The sequence below is a fragment of the Gopherus evgoodei genome, chromosome 11 (genome assembly GCF_007399415.2).
Source record: "Gopherus evgoodei ecotype Sinaloan lineage chromosome 11, rGopEvg1_v1.p, whole genome shotgun sequence".
Classification (NCBI taxonomy): domain Eukaryota; kingdom Metazoa; phylum Chordata; order Testudines; family Testudinidae; genus Gopherus; species Gopherus evgoodei.
The window spans coordinates 47,862,391-47,882,450 of record NC_044332.1 but is presented as its reverse complement, the minus strand read 5'-3'; the positions used below and the strand labels follow the sequence as shown (position 1 = coordinate 47,882,450).

The 20,060-nt window shown below is 44.7% G+C and overlaps 1 protein-coding gene across 4 annotated transcripts in view; it reads right to left on the bottom strand.

Annotated features, from left to right (window-relative positions):
• Positions 1-20,060, bottom strand: part of RBMS1 (RNA binding motif single stranded interacting protein 1) — a 204,140-nt gene that overhangs the window by 32,169 nt on the left and 151,911 nt on the right. For all 4 annotated transcript variants that reach the window (XM_030579894.1, XM_030579895.1, XM_030579897.1 and 1 more), the window contains exons 5-6: positions 6,130-6,287; positions 2,104-2,183 (exon numbers count right to left, since the gene is read on the bottom strand). In XM_030579894.1, coding sequence (XP_030435754.1) covers positions 2,104-2,183; positions 6,130-6,287 — 238 coding nt within the window. The remainder of the gene's footprint in view (positions 1-2,103; positions 2,184-6,129; positions 6,288-20,060) is intronic.

Sequence of the window (20,060 nt, the reverse complement as noted above, 5' to 3'; positions counted from 1 at the left end):
GATTAGCTTAACGTTGTTTCACTTAAAGTAGCATTTTTCAGGAACATAACTACAACGTTAAGTGAGGAGTTACTGTATATCAAGAATTCCGCCTGCATCAGGGAGCATCAGGAGCAATTCTACCTCCACAGAAATTCTCTCCAAGGGACAGGACAGCTTCTCACCACCCACAACCCCACGCTGTGCCTACATGGTAGCATCACTGAGCTTTTAATGATGTAGCTTCTCTCAGCGACGCCCTTCCTCACCTACTTGAATAATGAGCAGTGTAATGCTAAGTATTTATAGTATTAACAATGAGTGTATCTTACTGTCCCCAGATAGTCACATTTACACAGTGTGTTCCCCCACCCCACTTGTTATACAAATCACTCCTATAATGTAATCCTGCCCAACAACTTGCTGCTTCTACCTGGTAAAACCTGATAGCACAAGGGTGTAACTGTGGCTTCAAAAGGGCCTATAGTAGGCAGGGTGTGATCAGCTATGGTAAGATAACAGCTGCCAATCCAGGCATGGGCAGGACACAGAGCTGCAAATGAGCAACCTAAAAACCACTAGCAGGAGTTCCCACAATTTTGCAGTTGCCAGTTTTGCACAGATTCTATACAGTCCTTTTGTTTTGGTTAGAAATACCGAAATATTGATTAGAGCTTTGTCTGCTCCTACTCATGAGACTCTTAACGGTGTCTGAACAATTTCAGTATTATAAAACAAAGCAAAATGAAAGGGGACAAGAGAACAGTTAACATTCAATGAAAATAGTACCATTATCTATTTGCTGCCTCATGGATTTTCCACCTCACAAAATAATGATCTACATGGGATATTTGCAAAGATAGTCAACAGGAAAATGGAAGTTACAGCCCCTAACCCTAATGTCCACAGTTTTCATGCAATTATTATTTGGTAGGCTATGGAACAAATCCCAGTGCAGAGAGTCTGCAAAAGGCACTCAAGTCAAAATGCCACCCTTCAATAGATCAAGCTGGGCAAGGGGAAGCAGCCTTTCCATGCCTATCAAACCACAGACTGACTCATGCAGGAGTCATCTTTCAAGGATGAGGTATGTATGTAGTTTTATTAATCAAGCTATATATATATATATATATTTTTTTTTTGCTGTTTGTTGTTTTCCTTTTCCTGTGTTCTCTGTGCCAAGGTCTGGGCATGAGGGACGCGTCATCAATGGGAGTAGAACATCAGTAAATGTGTTAACAACACTGTAACTTGTAAAATCCTTTCTTGAGTGTCCCTGTAAAATAGTTACCAAAGGAAACCTGGAATCTTAGCCATGTATTCTTTCTTCATGTATTGTCCTGTTTTGCTTCCTAATTTACTCTGCTGCTCTGTGTTTTATAGAGTGACTTCCAATTTAATTCATGTTTTCCTGTAATTATATTTTTAACAGGCAAGATATCAGTGAAGGTGGTGTGAGCATAGTCTGATGCCACTGAGCTCCTACGTATTTTGACTCCAAATTCTTTTGCATTTTTCTAGCATTTTCTGTGGGTCTCTTTTTTCCCTTGTTCAAGAACTTGAAAATCTGTTTCAGATGCAGAGTGGAAAAATTCAATGCACTTCAAAAGGATTTTCCGTAGGCAGGCCGCAAAGATGTTGCTCATGGGATCCAGTTTGCCAGCAAGTGAATGACTTCAAACAAAAGCATGGGTAGATGGCAAAACACTAAGTTTAGGTCACTTTAAAAAAAAACAAACAAAAAACAGCAGCTAATTGATCCACGGGCCACCAATCAACCTTTGCTCTACTGAGTATACAATTAACTTGGGGTTACACAGGATGTAAGTTAGTGCAGAATTTGGCTCAAGACATCTGAACTGCTTTTCTACTTTGTTGAGTGGAACACAACAGTACTGCTTCCCAGTGAAGCTCTATTGTGAAAATGAAAACAATCATGGTGTTATTTTCTACAAAAGTGGCATTACTGTGTTCCAGGCCAGCAAATATTCTAGCTATCCAGGGAAGCAGTGTTACATTTTAATGAATGAGAAACCAGGTATAACAATCCCCAGGATATGCTTGAACTGTAAGGACAGTCATCGATTGACATATGTTGTCAGAATAGCAATATAATCAACATACCAGAAACTCCCGGTGGTGTCTTAATGAATTTGCCATTAAAATGAGCAATCACTGCTTCACATTTTTCTGTTGATTCCATCCTATGTAAATAAAGGATAAAACAGAAATTAAACTTTTGTCCAGTTTCTGCATTTGAAAAAACAAACAGATTTACTAGGTTTTCTTGCTCTCCTTTCACTTTTGTGACTTCCTTTTGTGTGTGTGAGCAACAGGGTAAAATTATAGGTAAAATTAAAGAGAATTAACTTTTTGTGCAAAGTGATAGACTCGACACTCTGAAAATTCAATTTCTCTGTTTATTAGGTCATGCCCTACAGAGCTCAGATAATATGGGTTATACAAGTTAGGCCATGTATACTCAATTTCCAAGGGTTGGCAATGGGACTATTACTACATGATTCTTGGTATTTAGATCCTAAACCCAATGCTTCAAGAAACCCTCCCTAATTTCTCCCTCCCACCCACCTTCTTAAAGGTAGAGGAGGCATGTAACAGGAAAACCCTCACCCCTGAATTCTCCTCAAGATGGTCTCTCTTTCACCATCTTCCAACTTTATAAAGGCCAATGCCTTATCCCAGAATTCAGTTAGGTTCTGCAGTAAGTGGAACAGGAAGCAGCTTAGCATCTCGATGATGCAGAAGGAGCAGGAACACTCGCTCCCACAAAATCCTAGACAATGCAAAAACAGAGATGCCCTATAAACTTTATAATGGCAGTTAGGGAATCCACTGGCTTCCCTGGCAATGATATAACAGATGGAACAGCTCATAATTGCTAGCCAGAGTTGCCCTAGCTACAGAACTAAGCCACAAGGGGTGTGGCCATCACTTTATTTAGTACAGCAGGCACGGTAGTGTTTCCCCATTCCTGCTGGGTTTTGCTTGTTTGTTTTGGAGGGGAGAGGGCACAGCAGCCCTGACCTAATTACTCCATTGCTCCTTCAGAAAATCCTACGGGAAGGGCAACTTGCACCAGGTGAAGTGGGAATAGGGTGTGCTGGGACAGCAAAAAGGTAAGGCTAACAGGAGACCTCAAGGCATCTAACAGTAGATGCTGTGGGGTGAGCTTAGAAGACCAGAACTGCAAATTGCATTGACTGAGCTCAGGACATACTTTGTGGATCCAGGAAGACATTCATGAGCCGAGACAGAGTTTGAACCCAGCTTGTGATTATCGGCAGATTCGGGATTCTAGCTAAACACATCTAGTATGGCATTGGCAGTAGCAGTGCAAAGTCCATTCAATGGTACTTAACAGATGGGTTAATTCACAGTCATTCATTCATTCAAATTTCAAACCATAGCCTCTCTGAGACAGACACCAAAGGGCAGTACCACTGTTGGCAGTGGTTTTTGCAATGTTCACTAGGCAGAGAAAGAAAGCGAACTCTATTCACACAGCACATTGAACTGCCTTCAGACAGTCCTGACTTTTAGTCATTACCAACCTGGACTGAATTGGAACTGTTCACCCAGAGATGAAAAGCGAAGAGATAGCAATTCTAACAGGAGCATAAGTTTAACAGCTTTGTAAAATGAAGATGAGGTTATATATACAAAATCATTAATGTGATTGTTATCTGGTTATTACATTTGTGAAACTCAGATCCACAAGTTAGGCCATATGACTAAGTCACGTTCCACTCATCAGCAATCTACAGTAACTAATTAGAGGTAAATATTGATGCTTTTGGACTCCTGGAAGTCTTCCCACTCAGACCCTGGGAAATTCTTCCATAGCCAAGAACCAAGATCAGCAAATGGGCAGACTGAACAAAAGGGCTTGTTCACAAACGTAACCGGAGAACCAAGAGAGCTTGGAGAAGGCTCTGGATTGCTGGATCTGAGTCACTGTGTTAGTCTCAGATTCAAATCTGGACTTGACAAAATCTATTCTGAGGTTACTTTCTACTAACCTCCTAAAACATCATAGACACAAGAACTGAAAGCTTACGGTACATTCATTCGTATGTCCCTTAAAAACCTTCAGTCTCAAAAAGGCATTCACCCATTAATGTTCAGACATCTAATCTGCACTACTTGAGTATATGTGGATAGATGTCAAAATATGGTCTTATACAACTCATTTACACAGGTTTCCTCTCCTGTCACTGTAAAAGCCAGCTATATTTCTAAATGAACACATGGAGTTGTTTCAGTCTTAGTATAGTAGAGAACCCACTTAGTACAGATTTTGAAGCTAAGGTAATGCTCTTCTGGCATCTAATGCTACAAGAGTTTAGGATAAAATCTTGCCCCAAATCCCTCTTGTTTAACAGAATGAGAAGCAACTTGCAACGAGACCATTTCAGGGAGACCCTATCGTCTTGTTAATTTCCCATAAGCAAACTCAGTGAAACCACTTTCTAAAATATCTGTATTCGACTGAACAAATCAATAGACTTCTGACTATATGTCAGGTGGCATACAATGTTCAGATTCTTCTCTGTACAGTCAACGAGAGTGCCAACAATTTTATCTTCTCCTACTTTTTCAAATACAAAACTACCACAACATAGACAAAATTTCAGAAATGCTTATCCAGTCATCTGCTCTTCGAAATCCAAGAGGACTAATTCTACCTATCATCAGTGTTTTTGTGGCACATTTATATGCTTAATCATATATCTTTTAGGATCTACTTCCTTAATTCAAGGAGTGCTCCTTATTGCAGACACTATTAACAGAAATCTCCAATCCAGTTCTCAAATGTGGTCATTCAGCTTGCACACAAAAGAGATCTTGACTGTTTTCAAGAGTGACCATGAGTTGATCCAGGCTTAATGCAGGACATAGAGACAGAGAAAATAAACGCTAAAGGGCCACGTGAGAACTCTTGGCATGGAAATCTGCTATAGTCAAATAGCAAGTAACAAAAGGAAATGCAGACCCCCAGGGCCAGGGTATTTGAGAGCTGAGTGGACCATGGAAATAGTGTTTGATCTTATTGACTCTAAGGGAGAACAATTCCCATCTAGATGTCAAATGCTTTTGGTGTAAGATTTATTATGGAAGATCAAAAATATATTTTTCTCCAAAATGGAAACAGGCTCATAAGCCAGAATATGCCAAGCACTCACAATACAGAGTGATGGGTCTCTTTCTTCAGAAAAATTGATGCAAAGAAAGGTATTTCAGTAGTGCAGGAGCCCTCCCACAACTCCTCCTCCTGGAAACCTAGCCTCAAAAACTGTATTATAGAGGCCAGGGCGGGGTTCTGCTCATACAGTACTTAACAGGGAGACAAGCATCAGAGGGTAAGCCGTGTTAGTCTGGATCTGTAAAAAGCAACAAAGAGTTCTGTGGCACCTTAAAGACTAATAGATGTATTGGAGCATAAGCTTTCGAGGGTAAATATCCACCGCGTCTGACGAAGTGGGTATTCACCCACAAAAGCTTATGCTCCAATACATCTGATTGTCTTTAAGGTGCCACAGGACTCTCTGTTGCTTTTAATAGGGAGAATTTCCCTTTGCCCTTGAAGATGCTATATTTAGCAGAAGTAGAGGTCTGATTATCAGCCTGAGGCACTGTCATAAGTTTTCCTAATGGAAGGGCTTAGGGGGATGTGGAAAGGAGGGTCTGTGATGGGAGGATTTCAGCCCAAATTCTTCCACAGATGTTGGCTATCATTAGAGGTGGTGATGAGAAGGCTCCACATACTTCCTGCCCACTTACTCAGGTGTGAGGGAGGTGGGAGCAATAGCTGTGCAAGGAGCGAAAAGTGGAGTCTTCTTCCCACTTGAACCCCTGCACTGCTGCACAGAGCAAGCCAAAATTAGCCCCAAATCTTAGTTGAGAGTCTGACATATTTGGCTAAGCAAAGCACAAATTACCAAAGTCCTGCTGCATCTCTTAATTAAAAAGGGATTCAAATTAAAAGTATGGTATGCTTTCTGTAATTACCTCTTCCTCCTCCTGTCTGGGTGAACCCTTAGTGACAATAGCTAGAAAAAGACATTTTTATGATGAACACTTTTGATGGACACATGGTTTACATAGTACAGAATGAGCAAACTACAGTACCTTGCAAAGCCAACACCACGACTTGTGCCACTGGAATCACGAAGTATCCTTGTAGAGATAACTTGCCCAAATGGCTTAAGCATATTCTCAAGCTCCTGCTCGTCCATTGACAGCGGCAAATTGGAAATATATAAGTTAGTTGGATCTTGTTCTTGTTGCTGAAACAGAATTAAAAATTGACATTTATTTTTCAAAACCAAAAGTGTTGAAAGAAAGACACAATTTATGCTTAAGCTATCATTACATCTGTGTTTCTATGTTTATGATTCTCAGGTCCCATATACAAGCCTCTCTCTCCCTGCATCACCCGCTTTAAACAACTGTCTCAGTATAATTATTCAAGCAAGAAAAAACCTGCTTAAAGCATGTCTAGAGTGACTTTTTATTAACTTTAACCATTCAGAAAAAAAAGTGGAGATTAGTATGAACAAATGACCAGTCTTAACACATTTATCTATCTATATATCTATATATCATATCTTTGTTTTAAGGTTTTTGGAAAGAAGGAAAATATTAGAGAGGAGCAATTCAGGGAAAAACAGGATTGAAGCTGAGAGAAAAGGAAAATTTAGACTGAAGGAATGGCACCCTGAAAATGGAGAGGGAAAAGAGATAAGACAAATACACCTCTATCCCAATATAACGTGACCGGATATAACACGAATTTGAATATAACAAAACAGTGCTCCAGGGGATCAAAGCAAGTTCAATGTAAAGCAGTAAGATTTTTTGGCTCCCGAGGGCAGCGTTATGTCAGGGTAGAGGTGTAATAGGAAAGGAAGGGAAATAAAGGGATGGAAACTAAATGATACAGTGCATTTTTTTTAAAGTATATTGGCAAAATGTTACAATAAAAATAGGCAGCTGTCCAATGCAGAGAAAGCTGGGCAGGAAATGTTTTTCCTAACCTGTGAAAATTCTCTCATTCCGCATTGGGATGAGAGACAGACACACCAGCACGCAGTAAGATGGAGCATGAGCAGAACAGTCAATAACCCAGCTGTTAAGACATGCACCTGGGATCTAGGAGACCTGATTTACACCAGAGATTTGAACTTGGGTCTCCCACATCCCAGATGAGAACCTTGACCACCAGGCTATTAGCTGTTCTGGGCTCTCCCTCTCTCACTGGTTTTGATCAGAAATTCCATCCTGGACATGATAAACCGTTCTGTCAAAATGAATACATTCCAGCAAAAAAAGACGGTTACTCACCTTTGTAACTGTTGTTCTTTGAGATGTGTTGCTCATATCCATTCCAGTTAGGTGTGCGTCGGAAGATTTTTACCCTAGCAACTCCGGTGGGTCAGCAGGTCGTCCCCTGGAGTGGCGCTGCTATGGCGCCTGATATATACCCCTGCCGGGCCGTCACCTCCCCAGTTCCTTCTTGCCGACTACTCCGACAGTGGGGAAGGAGGGCGGGTGTGGAATGGATATGAGCAACACATCTCGAAGAACAACAGTTACAAAGGTGAGTAACCGTCTTTTCTTCTTCGAGTGATTGTATCCATTCCAGTTAGGTGATTCCCAAGCCTTACCTAGGCGGTGGGGTCAGAGAGAGATGTCGCAGAGTGCAACACAGCAGAGCCGAAGGCTGCGTCATCCCTAGATTGCTGAAGCAGGGTGTAGTGGGAAGCAAAGGTATGGACAGAAGACCAAGTTGCTGCCCGACAGATTTCCTGAATGGGCACGCGAGCAAGAAAAGTAGCTGATGAGGCTTGAGCCCTGGTGGAGTGCGCAGTCATGTGGCCCGGGGGAGCATGCGCCAATTCATAACAGGCGCGAATGCAGGATGTTACCCATGAGGAAATCCTCTGCGAAGAGACGGGTAACCCCTTGACACATTCCGCCACAGCAACAAAGAGTTGAGGGATTTTGTGGAATGGCTTAGTTCTCTCTGTGTAAAAGGCGAGCGCCCTATTGACGTCCAGTGAGTGTAGCTGCTGCTCTCTGCGAGTCGAATGGGGTTTGGGGAAGAAGACAGGTAGGAAGATCTCCTGGTTAACATGGAAAACCGATACCACCTTGGGGAGGAAGGCTGGGTGCGGTCTCAGCTGCACCTTGTCTCTATGGAACACGGTATACAGGGGATCTACCGTGAGGGCCCGAAGCTCCGAGACCCTTCTCGCTGATGTGATGGCCACCAGGAAAGCGGGTCTTCCATGAGAGGTATAGAAGGGAGCAAGTCGCTAATGGTTCAAATGGAGGGGACATGAGCTGGGTCAGAACCAGGTTAAGGTCCCAGGTAGGGGCAGGGCGGCGAACCTGGGGGTAGACACGCTCCAAGCCCTTAAGGAATCTAGTCACCATAGGGTGAGAGAACACCGAGCGGCCATCTCCCCCGGGTGAAAGGTGGAGATGGCTGCCAGGTGAACCCGGAGAGATGATATTGCCAGGCCCTGTTGCTTGAGAGACCAGATGTAGTCCAAGATTTGAGCAATGGAGATCTCGGTGGGAAGGAAAATCAGTTCCGCACACCAGCAGGTGAAGCGCTTCCATTTGGCCAAATACGTCGCTCTAGTGGAAGGCTTCCTGCTGCCCAGGAGCACCTGCAGCACTGGGGTAGAGCAATGGAGCTCAGACCGGGTCAGCCACTCAGGAGCCACGCTGTGAGGTGGAGCGACTGAAGGTCCAGGTGACGGAGCTTGCCGTGGTTCTGAGTGATCAGGTCCACATGAAGGGGCAGCGGGACTGGGTCGGCTATGGAAAGGTCCAGCAGCATGGAGTACCAGTGCTGCCGAGGCCACGCTGGAGCTATCATGATCAAGCGGGCCCTGTGTCTGCGCACCTTCAATAGGACCTTGTGGATGAGCGGAAACGGTGGAAAGGCATAGAGCAACTGCGTTGTCCACAGAACAAGGAAGGCGTCCGCCACTGAACCCGGTGAGAGGCCTTGGAAGGAACAGAACATCTGGCATTTCCTGTTCCCGCGAGATGCAAAGAGGTCCATTCGGGGAAAATCCCACCTCCGGAAGAGCGAAAGAGCAACGTCCGGGCCAAGGGACCATTCGTGGGACAGGAAGGACCTGCTGAGACGATCCGCCAGCGTGTTCCGGACCCCCGGGAGAAAGGAAGTGATGAGGTGAATAGAATAGGCTATACAGAAGTCCCAGAGTTGTAAGGTCTCTTGACACGTGGGGGAGGATCTCGTGCCGCCCTGCTCGTTTATATAATACATGGTCGTCGTGTTGTCGAACACCGAGACACAACGGCCCTGCAGATGGTGACGGAACGCCTAACAAGCAAGGCGGACCACTCTCAACTCCCGGACGTTGATGTGGAGGGCTAGTTCGCGAGGTGACCACAGGCCTTGGGTTTGCAAGAGCCCGAGGTGAGCCCCCCAACCCAGGGAGGAGACATCTGTTGTCAGGGACACCGAGGGTTGGGGTGGATGGAACGGGAACCCCGCACACACCACGGAAGGGTCCAGCCACCACTGGAGGGAGTCCAAGACACCCTGTGGAATTGTGACAATCATGTCGATTGGATCTCTGGCTGGACGGTATTGGGCGTTGAGCCAGGACTGGAGGGGTTTTAGGTGGAGTCTTGCATAGTTCGTTACGAACGTGCAGGCTGCCATGTGGCCCAGGAGGGTAAGGCAGGTGCGCACTGAGGTCAAGGGTGCTGCTTGCAGTCTCCGTATGATGGCTGCCAAAGTTTGGAACCTTGAGAGAGGCAGAGAGGCTGTGGCAAGGGTGGAGTCCAGGGTGGCGCCGATAATCTCTATCCTCTGTGTGGGGATCAGCATTGATTTGTCCACACTGATCAGTAGACCTAGGCTTACGAAGGGGTTCATGACAATGCGGATGTGCCTGAGGACTTGCGCCTCGGAAGTCCCTCGGATAAGCCAGTCGTCCAGGTAGGGGAATACGTGTATACGACTGCGGCGAAGATGGGCGACGACTACAGCCATACACTTGGTGAACCCTCTTGGGGCTGTAGATAGCCCGAATGGGAGGACAGCGAATTGGAAATGTTGCTGGTTGACCACAAACCGGAGGAACCTCCTGTGGGGTGGGAAGATGGCTATATGGAAGTAGGCATCTTGCATGTCGAGGGCGGTGTACCAGTCTCCAGGATCCAAGGATGGGATAATGGTCCCCAGGGATATCATACGGAACTTCAACTTTACTAGGTATCTGTTGAGTTCCCTCAGATCGAGAATAGGTCTGAGACCTCTCTTCGCCTTGGGGATCAGAAAGTATCGGGAATAAAACCCCTTGCCCCGCTTGGACTCGGGAACCTCCTCTATGGCTCCTTTGGCGAGGAGCGCTCGCACCTCCTGTAGGAGGAGCTGCTCGCGAGAGTGGTCCCTGAAGAGGGACGAGGGTGGGAGGGAGGATTTAAAGCAAATTGCAGGTGGTATCCAGATTCCACCGTGCGTAAGACCCAGCGGTCCGATGTTAGCTGAGACCATGCAGGGAGGAAAAGGGAAAGATGGCTGGAAAAAGGAGGGGATGGATCCATCAACGAAACTGGTACAACGCCCTCGGGCGCACCTTCAAAAGGAAGGTTTTGGCCCAGAAGAAGGCTTGGAGGAGTTCTGGTTCTGGCCCCCTTGGTTGCCAGACTGTCTGCGGTGACCATTCCTGCCTCGCCGTCTAGCGAAGTCCTGCCTCTGCCGGGATTGGGGGTAGGGCCTGCATTGCTGCCGTGGCCAGAAGGGTCTGTGCTGGGTAACAGGTTTGTGCATCCCCAAGGAGCGCATAATGACCCTATTGTCTTTTAGGCTTTGTAGCCTGGGGTCAGTTTTGTCAGAGAACAGGCCTTGGCCCTCAAATGGGAGGTCTTGGATGGTATACTGGAGTTCCAGGGGGAGGCCGGAGACCTGCAACCATGAGATACGGCGCATAGTAACGCCAGATGCCAGAGTACGTGCAGCTGAGTCCGCGGCATCTACGGCAGCCTGCAGGGAAGTTCTCGCGACCTTCTTGCCCTCATCAAGGATCGCGGAGAACTCCTGACGTGCGTCCTGAGGGAGCAGCTCCTTAAATTTGCCCGCTGCAGCCCAGGTGTTATAATTTTAGTGGCTAAGGAGGACCTGCTGATTAGAGACACGGAGCTGGAGGGCCCCCGCAGAGTAGACTTTCCGGCCGAGTAAGTCCATGCGTCTTGCCTCCTTGGACTTTGGGGCCGGGGCCTGCTGACCATGACGGTCCCTCTCGTTCACAGATTGGACGACGAGGGAACAAGGGGAAGGATGGACATACAAGTATTCATACCCCTTTGAGGGGACCATATATTTACGTTCCACCCCTCGCGCAGCGGGGGGAACAGAAGCCAGAGACTGCCAGATAGTAGTGGCGTTGGCTTGGATGGTTTTAATAAACGGAAGGGCCACCCGAGTGGGGGCATCCGCTGACAATATATCCACCACTGGATCTTGTATCTCCGAGACCTCCTCGGCCTGCAGGTTCATGTTCTGTGCAACATGCCTGAGGAGGTCCTGGTGCGCCCTAAGGTCAAGTGGAGGCGGGCTGGTAGATGATGTCCCAGCCACAGCCTCGTTCGGAGATGATGACCAGGAGAGACCCGAGAGGAGTGGGTCTGCGGAGCGCTCTGCCTGAAGGACTGCATCCGACTCCGCGGGGGGTTCAGGGTCTTGAGGCTGGGACAACCTTTCCTCCGCAGTAGGAGGACGACGAGGACGGGAAATCATGGCCTCAGGGACCCTGTGCTCTGAGACATTGGAACGTGAGGGACCCGGCTGAAGGCCTTGGGCTTGATGGTACGCCCAAGGTGTCCAGAACCCCCACTGCTGTGGCCTATGTTCTTGAGGCTGGGGTTCGTGGAACAACGTGATAGGGACATCTGTGTCCGGGGCATATAGGCTATCCGCCTGGGAGGACACAGGCAGCTGGCGAGACGGCCGGGGGGGGGCCGAACGAGGTTGGTACGGGCCCCTTGCCCCCGTTGGTGGAGACCTTCTCGGTGCCGGTGACCGGTACCGGGAGTCATAATGGTGCCGAGATCACGACCGGGACCTGCCACCAGCTCGGTGCCGGGAGGTCGACCGGGATCGGGAACGCCGACAGCGCGAGTGGCTGCAGGAGTCTCGGTGCTGGTAGTGATGACTAGAACCGGAACGGTGCTGAGGGTACCGGGAGGTGGATCTGCACGGCGAGTACGACCGATACCGCCGCCATGAGCGGTGCCGGGACTGCGAGAAGCATCTTGATCGAGATCTTCCATGGGACCTGGATCGGTGCCAGGACCTAGGTGGGGATCGGTGCCGGCCCGTTGACTCCAGGGACGGAGGTCTCATGGCCGCCGGTTTTCCTCTAGATTGAAGAACCCGCGCCGGCGGTGCCGGGGGCTGAGGCAGAGCAGACTCGGTCATTGGGATCAGGTCCCTGGCCGACGAGAATGTCTCTGGCATAGTGGGGACCGTCAGCTCTACCACGTGTCTCACCGGGGAGCTCACCAAGACCGGAGTCGACGGACTTCTCGGGCCCGGAGTCGACGGTATTACTGGCGTCGGGGCAGCGGCAGGAGTCGGTGCCGGGCGGTCCGCACGAGTCTGCTTCGCAGGAGTAGAGGCCGTTGATGTTCTTCTGTTGGGACCCGGGGCCGGGGAAGGCCGGTGCTGAGGCGTCTTCGCAGTGCCAGCGCGGTCCGGTGCCGGCACTCGGTGCCGAGGAAGGAGGGTTAAGAGCTGCCTCCATAAGGAGAGTCTTCAACCGATGGTCTCTCTCCTTCTTGGTCCGCAGCTTGAAGGCCTTACAAATGCAGCACTTCTCAGATATGTGCGATTCCCCAAGGCACTTTAGGCAGGCGTCGTGGGGATCGCTCGTGGGCATCGGCTTTTTGCAGGCCGAGCACGGCTTGAATCCCTGCGACCTGGGCATGAGCCTGGGCACCGGGTATGAGGAAGGGCTAGAGCCCGAACCCGCTAAACTATATACAATAACTAATTGACACTATGAACTAAATACTCTATACACTAATGATAACTATATACAACAAGTGAACAAGGAGAAGCTAGGTACGTGGAGGACAGCTATGCCGCGCTCCACAGTTCCAACAACCAACACGGCGGTAAGAAGGAACTGAGGAGCGGATGGGCTGGCAGGGGTATATATCAGGTGCCATAGCGGCGCCACTCCAGGGGGCGACCTGCCGACCCACCGGAGTTGCTAGGGTAAAAATCTTCTGACGAACGTGCACGCACGGTGCGCACACCTAACTGGAATGGATATGAGCAATCACTCGAAGAAGAAGTATTAGTTTTTATCCAAAAATTCCTGACCAGCTCCAGATTTATTCAAACACAAATTATTTGAGTGTGCTATACAAATCTATGAATTTATTCAAATAATGTATGTCCAGTTTATATTACTTGTCATACTAAATATAGTTAATTAAATACTGTTTCCTCCCTGGATTCACCAGAACCTGGTCTGGATGAGCTTTAGGACATATTGGCAAGGTACACCTATATTCCTAGGCTTTTACAGAAGACTTAGGGAGGGATGAGTGGAGTGTGATTGGTATTGTGTGAGAGAGCTTGTGATGGAAGCTGCTAAAGAGGCTTTTTAATATTACTAATTATTATCGTACAATAACCCAAAATGTGCTTCACAAAGAGGACGAACAGAGTCTCTGCCCCAAAGAGCTTGAAGTCTAAATATAATATAAATGAAAAAGTCAGAACAAAAAACGAGTAGGGAGAAAGGGAGGACGAAGGACAGAGTGACAAGGTCACACAGTTACTCAAGTTGATTGTGCACATTCGGTAGTCTAACAGGTTTTCCCTCCATTATACTTAATTTTATACAGAATTTTAATTGTCCCATTTCTCTCTGAGAAAGGATACAAGAGAGAAAAAATCCTTGCCCCACCGTCAGCCATCGCTCTAAGCTTTATTACTGAACAAAGCCTCCTCTATAAACTTGTGATTACTTTGATTTTTTTTTCTTGAAGATAAACCCATTTAAATTCTGGGCCATGATCCCTCACAATCTAACTACAGGATAATGCCTCTGCAAAGCATGTGCTTGTCATCTCCCATCTGAAATACAGCAATGAAACATACATGAGCATGAATCTAACAACCCTTAGGGAGCTTTCGACCATAGAGTAAAGGTCATCTGTGCAGGAAACAGAACCTTCCCGGGGCTGGTCTAGGAGTCAGGAACAATTCACAAAGGAACTAAGGACCATTACAAACCTCACCATCTTCTGCTCCATGTGCAAAGCACATTTCTTTACCCTTCCTTCCCCAATATAAACTCACAGCAGTGTGTACATTTAAAAAATAAAAAACAAAAACAAAAAAGAAACCCAAAACCTTACCAAAAGAACCCCCTGCACAATACACAGCGTTCTCCCTCTGGCTATAAGGTCTGGTGTAGGTCTACACTACAGACTGGTGCCAGCAAAGCTATGTCAGTCCAGGGTGTGAAGAGGCAGCACAACTGTATAGCTTAGGGATCGCACCAGAAGTCCCTAGTGTAGACACAGCTATATTGGTAAAACTGCACTTTTACTAATATTGCTCGTTATGCTTGTGTGAGGATGGTTTTATTATACCAGTAGAAAGCACAACTTTGCCAGTGTAGCTGTGTCCACACTAGGAACTCTTTGCCAGTATAGTATACCAGTATTCCTATACCATTGAATCAGTGCTAGTGTAGTGTAGAATGAATCCCATGTGACAAGCTATTAGTTACTTCACTTAATGTACTACTGGAAGGTGCTCAGATACTACAATGATGAGGATGATATAAGAACCTATACAGAATTACACACAACCCCTCCTCTGTGTTAAAAGAGCATTAATAAGGTCACAAAGTCAAGCACCGAAAAGTTAGGAAATGCCAGAATTAAGGCTGACCGGGCAACCTTATTTCAACCTCCTTGTGCCTTTAAATTAAAATAGTCTCTCTTTATAGGAAACCGTACTATTTTCCCTGCCTCACTGAGTGAGCAGAATGGATGGTGCTCACTCAAAGAGTCATTCAATATTTTGTTTTATCCACCTTGTTCAATGTGGGGCCCTACGTCTTAGTTACTGCCCACTATTCAAACTTCACTCTGATATTGGAATTATTAATTTCCTCATCAGTCTGTCTACGGTGCTCATCCCCTTCTTATAATTTACTCAAATATTAATGAATTTATTTTCAAAACACTCCTATGAGATGAAGAGGTATTATCCTCATTTTTCAAATAAGAAATTAAGCCACAGAGATTAAGGTCAAAATATGTGGTAATTTTGGGTTCCCAATTTGAGATTCCAAGAACCTCATTTTTCAGAGTACTTAGCATTATAGATCCACTGTAGCCTTGAACAGCTGCATGCTTAGCGCAGACTGAATCTGCGGGGAATTTAGCTACTAGAATTTAAGAACCTTTTTCTGAGCATGTGTGAACTGAACCGTGATTTTCCAATGACTTACAACTTGGCCAAATTTGTCCCCATGAATCTCTGCACAATAAATGGTACATTCTTGACAAAATGGCTGCCAAATCCCTGCTCCAAAGTATAGGGTTGCTAAAACTTTTCAAGTAAAAGGTTGACAGAATTTTTTAAATAGACAACATAACGTATTTTTTTCCTAGCATTGTTCTCAGAAATGATAGCGTCATTTGGAAGAAATTTTCCAACCATATTCTGCCTGAGGCATATACTTGGAATTGAAAATTTCACTCCACATGGTTGAAGTTTGGCAAAGTTATAAGCAATTGAAAAAAAAAAAGTCTTATTAACGTTGCCCTACACTTCCATTATAATAGGGGTGCTCCCACCTCTGCCTGTAAACAGAGCTTATCTGAACCCCTGATCTTCCCTCCACACAGTACATATCAGCCATGCCCTCTACATCTTTCTGCGCACTTTGATGTTCCCCTACACACGTATACATCCTCTCCACAGCTGCAGAATTCAGAAAAGTCACTTTTAACTTTTAAGGTCTAGGGAACATGGCTTGAGAGGGGGCTTCAAAGAAAGCCACAAATATTGGGATCATGAGCTTTGCTTTAAAGATATCTTTAAGATTAAATTGTTGTGTTATATTAAAAATTTGTGTTTACACAAAATTATGCAGCGTACAAGACAGACCCAATGAAAGTTTGCGTCAACCTACAGTACCATTTGTACACAAACCATTCTGGGAAAACAACAACTGAGACAGAATTTTATGTGCCAGATGATATTTTTTTGAGCAGGAGGCTTTCATCTTCCAGTCTAGCCCTAGGTGAAAGTTGGGTGGGGAATATTTGAGATGGAGCAGAAGAGGTTCTACCAGTCTCAGCTGAGAGTACTTGGTGTTCAGAAAAAGCTAGTAAGAATGTTTTCTTGGGGTCTCAAGCTATGTTGTGCCTCTGCTGCCCTCTGATGCTACTAATGCTGGCCACATATCAAGATAATATTAATCCTTTACCTGTGAAAAGATGTACAAGGGCAGACCCTTACGTTCATGTGAAGTTCTAATTAAGTCAATGGGACTCTAAGTGGATGCAAGCGTCCATCTTAGTGAACTCCTGTGCGAGAACTATTCTATTCCCTTGTCTACATGCGTAAGTGATTTTTGGTAAGAGGGCATTTTTTGGCTTAGCTTATCTCACTGGGAAAGGAGTTTAAGCCATATGCGGGGGGACGGGACCCCAAACACTCATACTGGAATAAGAGTGTGCAAACAAAGTACAACTATACCAGTATATCAGTGTAACTTGTAAGAACTTTTCCTGTGTAGATAAGACTGATACAAGTTCTTCCATCATCTGTATCATCGTAATATCTGAGTGCCTTCCAGGACCTCATTAACCAACCTTGTCTTCAATGACAAACATCTGTCATGCATCAAGGTCAGAGATAGCAGCTCTCAGTGGGGGTGAGGGGAAGGAGTAGGGTTCTTCCCAGGAAAACACTTGGTCAGGATCTGTGGTGCTTCAAAAACCTCTCAAATTTGTAAAGTGTGTGCTTCTAAATATATTATACACGTGTGTGATTTTATATCATCTGTGTGTGTGTGTATTTTACATGAAGCTTGAAAAATGAATATTACAAGTTATACTTTTGTTTGCCAAAGAAAACATGCTATATTCAGAAAAAAAGGAATATTATATATACACACACACGTACGTACATACACACACATATAAAAAAAGATCTTTGTTGTTCATTTATTCACCTTGACTCTTACTTTCCAAAAAAGTGAGTGCTTTGTTTTCAAATCTTCTCTAATGGGGTTGAATAACTCTCAAGTTCAAAGTATCCTCCAAAGAGGAATGTATTCCCATCCCAAAGACTCTTCCGTTGTCTGTTCACTTTCATCAATATGATTTTAATTCTCAATCAAATATCACCACATCACAACTGATAATTTTCTGGGTTCAAGGCAAAATTAGTTTTGTCTTAATGATGTCTCCTTCACTGCATTTCAAATGGTCAGTGAATGACAAATATGATGGGTTTATTATTATTATTTTGTATTGAAAAAATGATTGACCTAGTATGAGGCAGGTCATACGGCAATCTGATGGCTTCAGGCACTTACTGAAAATAATACCGAATCCATATAGCATACACTGAGGGCCTGTGGCTTCAGTTATCTTAGATCATCTCATTTCTCCTTTGCATTAGACGAGTCAGCAGAAAAAGAAGACAAGAAAATGGATCCACTGAGAGTCTACAGCTCACATTAATATTCATTACTGTGCACTGTGCAAACCACGGGGGAAAAAGCCCACATTACAATAGCAATATTTTTGACAAAGTTCAGATTTCTGCTACAAATCTGAGATGAGGATAGCTTTAATGATTTTAGAATTAGCTTGTTATTTAGATTCTATTAGACAATTATATTTTTATACATTGAGCTGGGTGAGCTGTGGGTTTTCAGTTTCTTCTTTAATGAACGCTATTAGTAAAGGATTTAATTGAAGCTTCTGCCTTGGGCAACACAACGTTTTATTCCTAGTCATATTTTAATTTTCTGAAACTCAGGCTGTTCTTTGCAAGAATACTTCATCTGCATTTTTCTCATTTTAGTACTGGATGTAAAACATGTTTGCACTCAAGTGTCCTAAAACTTATCACTTTAAAATGTATACCGTACAAGTCTGAAATTAGCTCCTTAGAGTGTTTTACTAACATTACTACTGTATAATAAACAGGCTTGCATTAAAATCTGAGACTGTCTCATCACAAAAGCTTGCCAAGATTTGGGAAGACTGAAAAATAAATATTACAAGTTATATATTTGTATGCAAAAGAAAACATGCTGTATTCAGAAACACGGAATAAAGAGGGATAGTCATTTTACTCATATAAAAATCAGAATAATTAGGCTTTATGTAGGTGAATGGGAGGGTCCCCCTGTCTGGAGCTGCTACTCCAATCCAGGGGTTGGAGTTGCTGCTACTGCTCCTTCGTGCTGCATATAAGGTACGTTAAGGCTGGTAGATCACAATCATTATTGGCAAGCAGGGGGAAAAGCATTGTCCTGCTAAACCCAGGGTTTTGAGTTCAATCCTTGAGGGGGCCATTTAGGGACTGATCCTGCTTTGAGCAGGGGGTTGGACTAGATGATCTCCTGAGGTCCCTTCCAACCCTGATATTCTATGACTCTATGAACTAAGCCCTCTGCACATTCACTATGCCATAGCTGGCTCTCCCCACGCAGCTTCAACACAGAGCCTTAACCCTTCTGCCCATCCTCTTCTCCAAAGTGAATTTCACTCTAGAAGAGCACAAGTGTTCTACAAAAGCATATCAATAGTTTGTCAGAGGAAGAGTCTAGATTATTTAGTACATTTTCAGGGTTAGCAAGAATATCACCAGCTTTACATGTAAATCCCTTTCAAGCTGGAAATGCAAAGATATTTTTAGAAACTATTCCCTCTAAAACAGGCGACATTTCTTGAAGGAAATGTAAGAGCTCCTTTGCTTTAAAAATTTCTGTACTCAAATTGCTTGTTTTGCATCCAAAAATTGGTGGTTTTAAAAATAAGCAAAATTTTCTAAAGATACCTGGGGGTGAATTATGGCCAAGTTTGTAAACCAAGCTACAAATTATCAGCATAAAATCATCTCGCTTTACAAATGAGGGGGTGTTCCATGTAAAACAAAGCAAAGTCTTTTTATTTATAATATGTATTAGAACATTACAGCATCATGACACTTATAGCAAACAGCGTAAAGGTTTGATGCTTGATACTGAAGTGCACTGGACCATCCTTATGGTCTTAAAACCTATGGGATTTAATTGAAACTTTTCTGAATCACCCTACAGAGCAGTAGAATACACTTCCTATTAAATTCTACAGGATGGTATGAAAAACAATGAAAAGGTTATTTTCTATTTAATTATATCGGACATATCTATAAGGACTATGCACTGACCTTACTGAGTGCACTGCATCTTTAATTGCAATGGAATTGTACTCCCTTACTTCAGTGGTAAATTTAGCTCATTGGGAGGGATGCATTAAGGAAAAGGTTCGTGCTCCAAGATAAGAACCCAGATATCTATGGAAAACTCCAAATATATAACGAGTCTTTGTTTATTTTTCCTTATATTTTTTGCACATACAAACAAACGTGTACCGGTAATACTAGGTTTCTCAGCGCCACTAAATTTGCTCCATCTTCTTCCTGTGTTATAACCTGTATTCCACATGAGCACATTAGATTGGAGTTCTCTGAGGTCTGAAGGCCTAAGTGGGCAATTGGAGATGACGTCAAAAATTCTATCTTCTTGAAGCATGTGTGTGTATGCATGTGTGTGTGTTAAAAGAGAGAGAATTACAGCCACCTGCATCACCTAGAAGGGCTTCCTTCAAAGCTCAGTTAACTCCATTCCTGATACTCCAACAGGACATCCCAACCACAGTGCCAGAGTGGATGTCACAGCGAGAAGACGGGACTCTAAGGTGCTCTCTCCTCTCCCCACAACTAAGCAAATAAAAGCATGGAAGTGATAGCA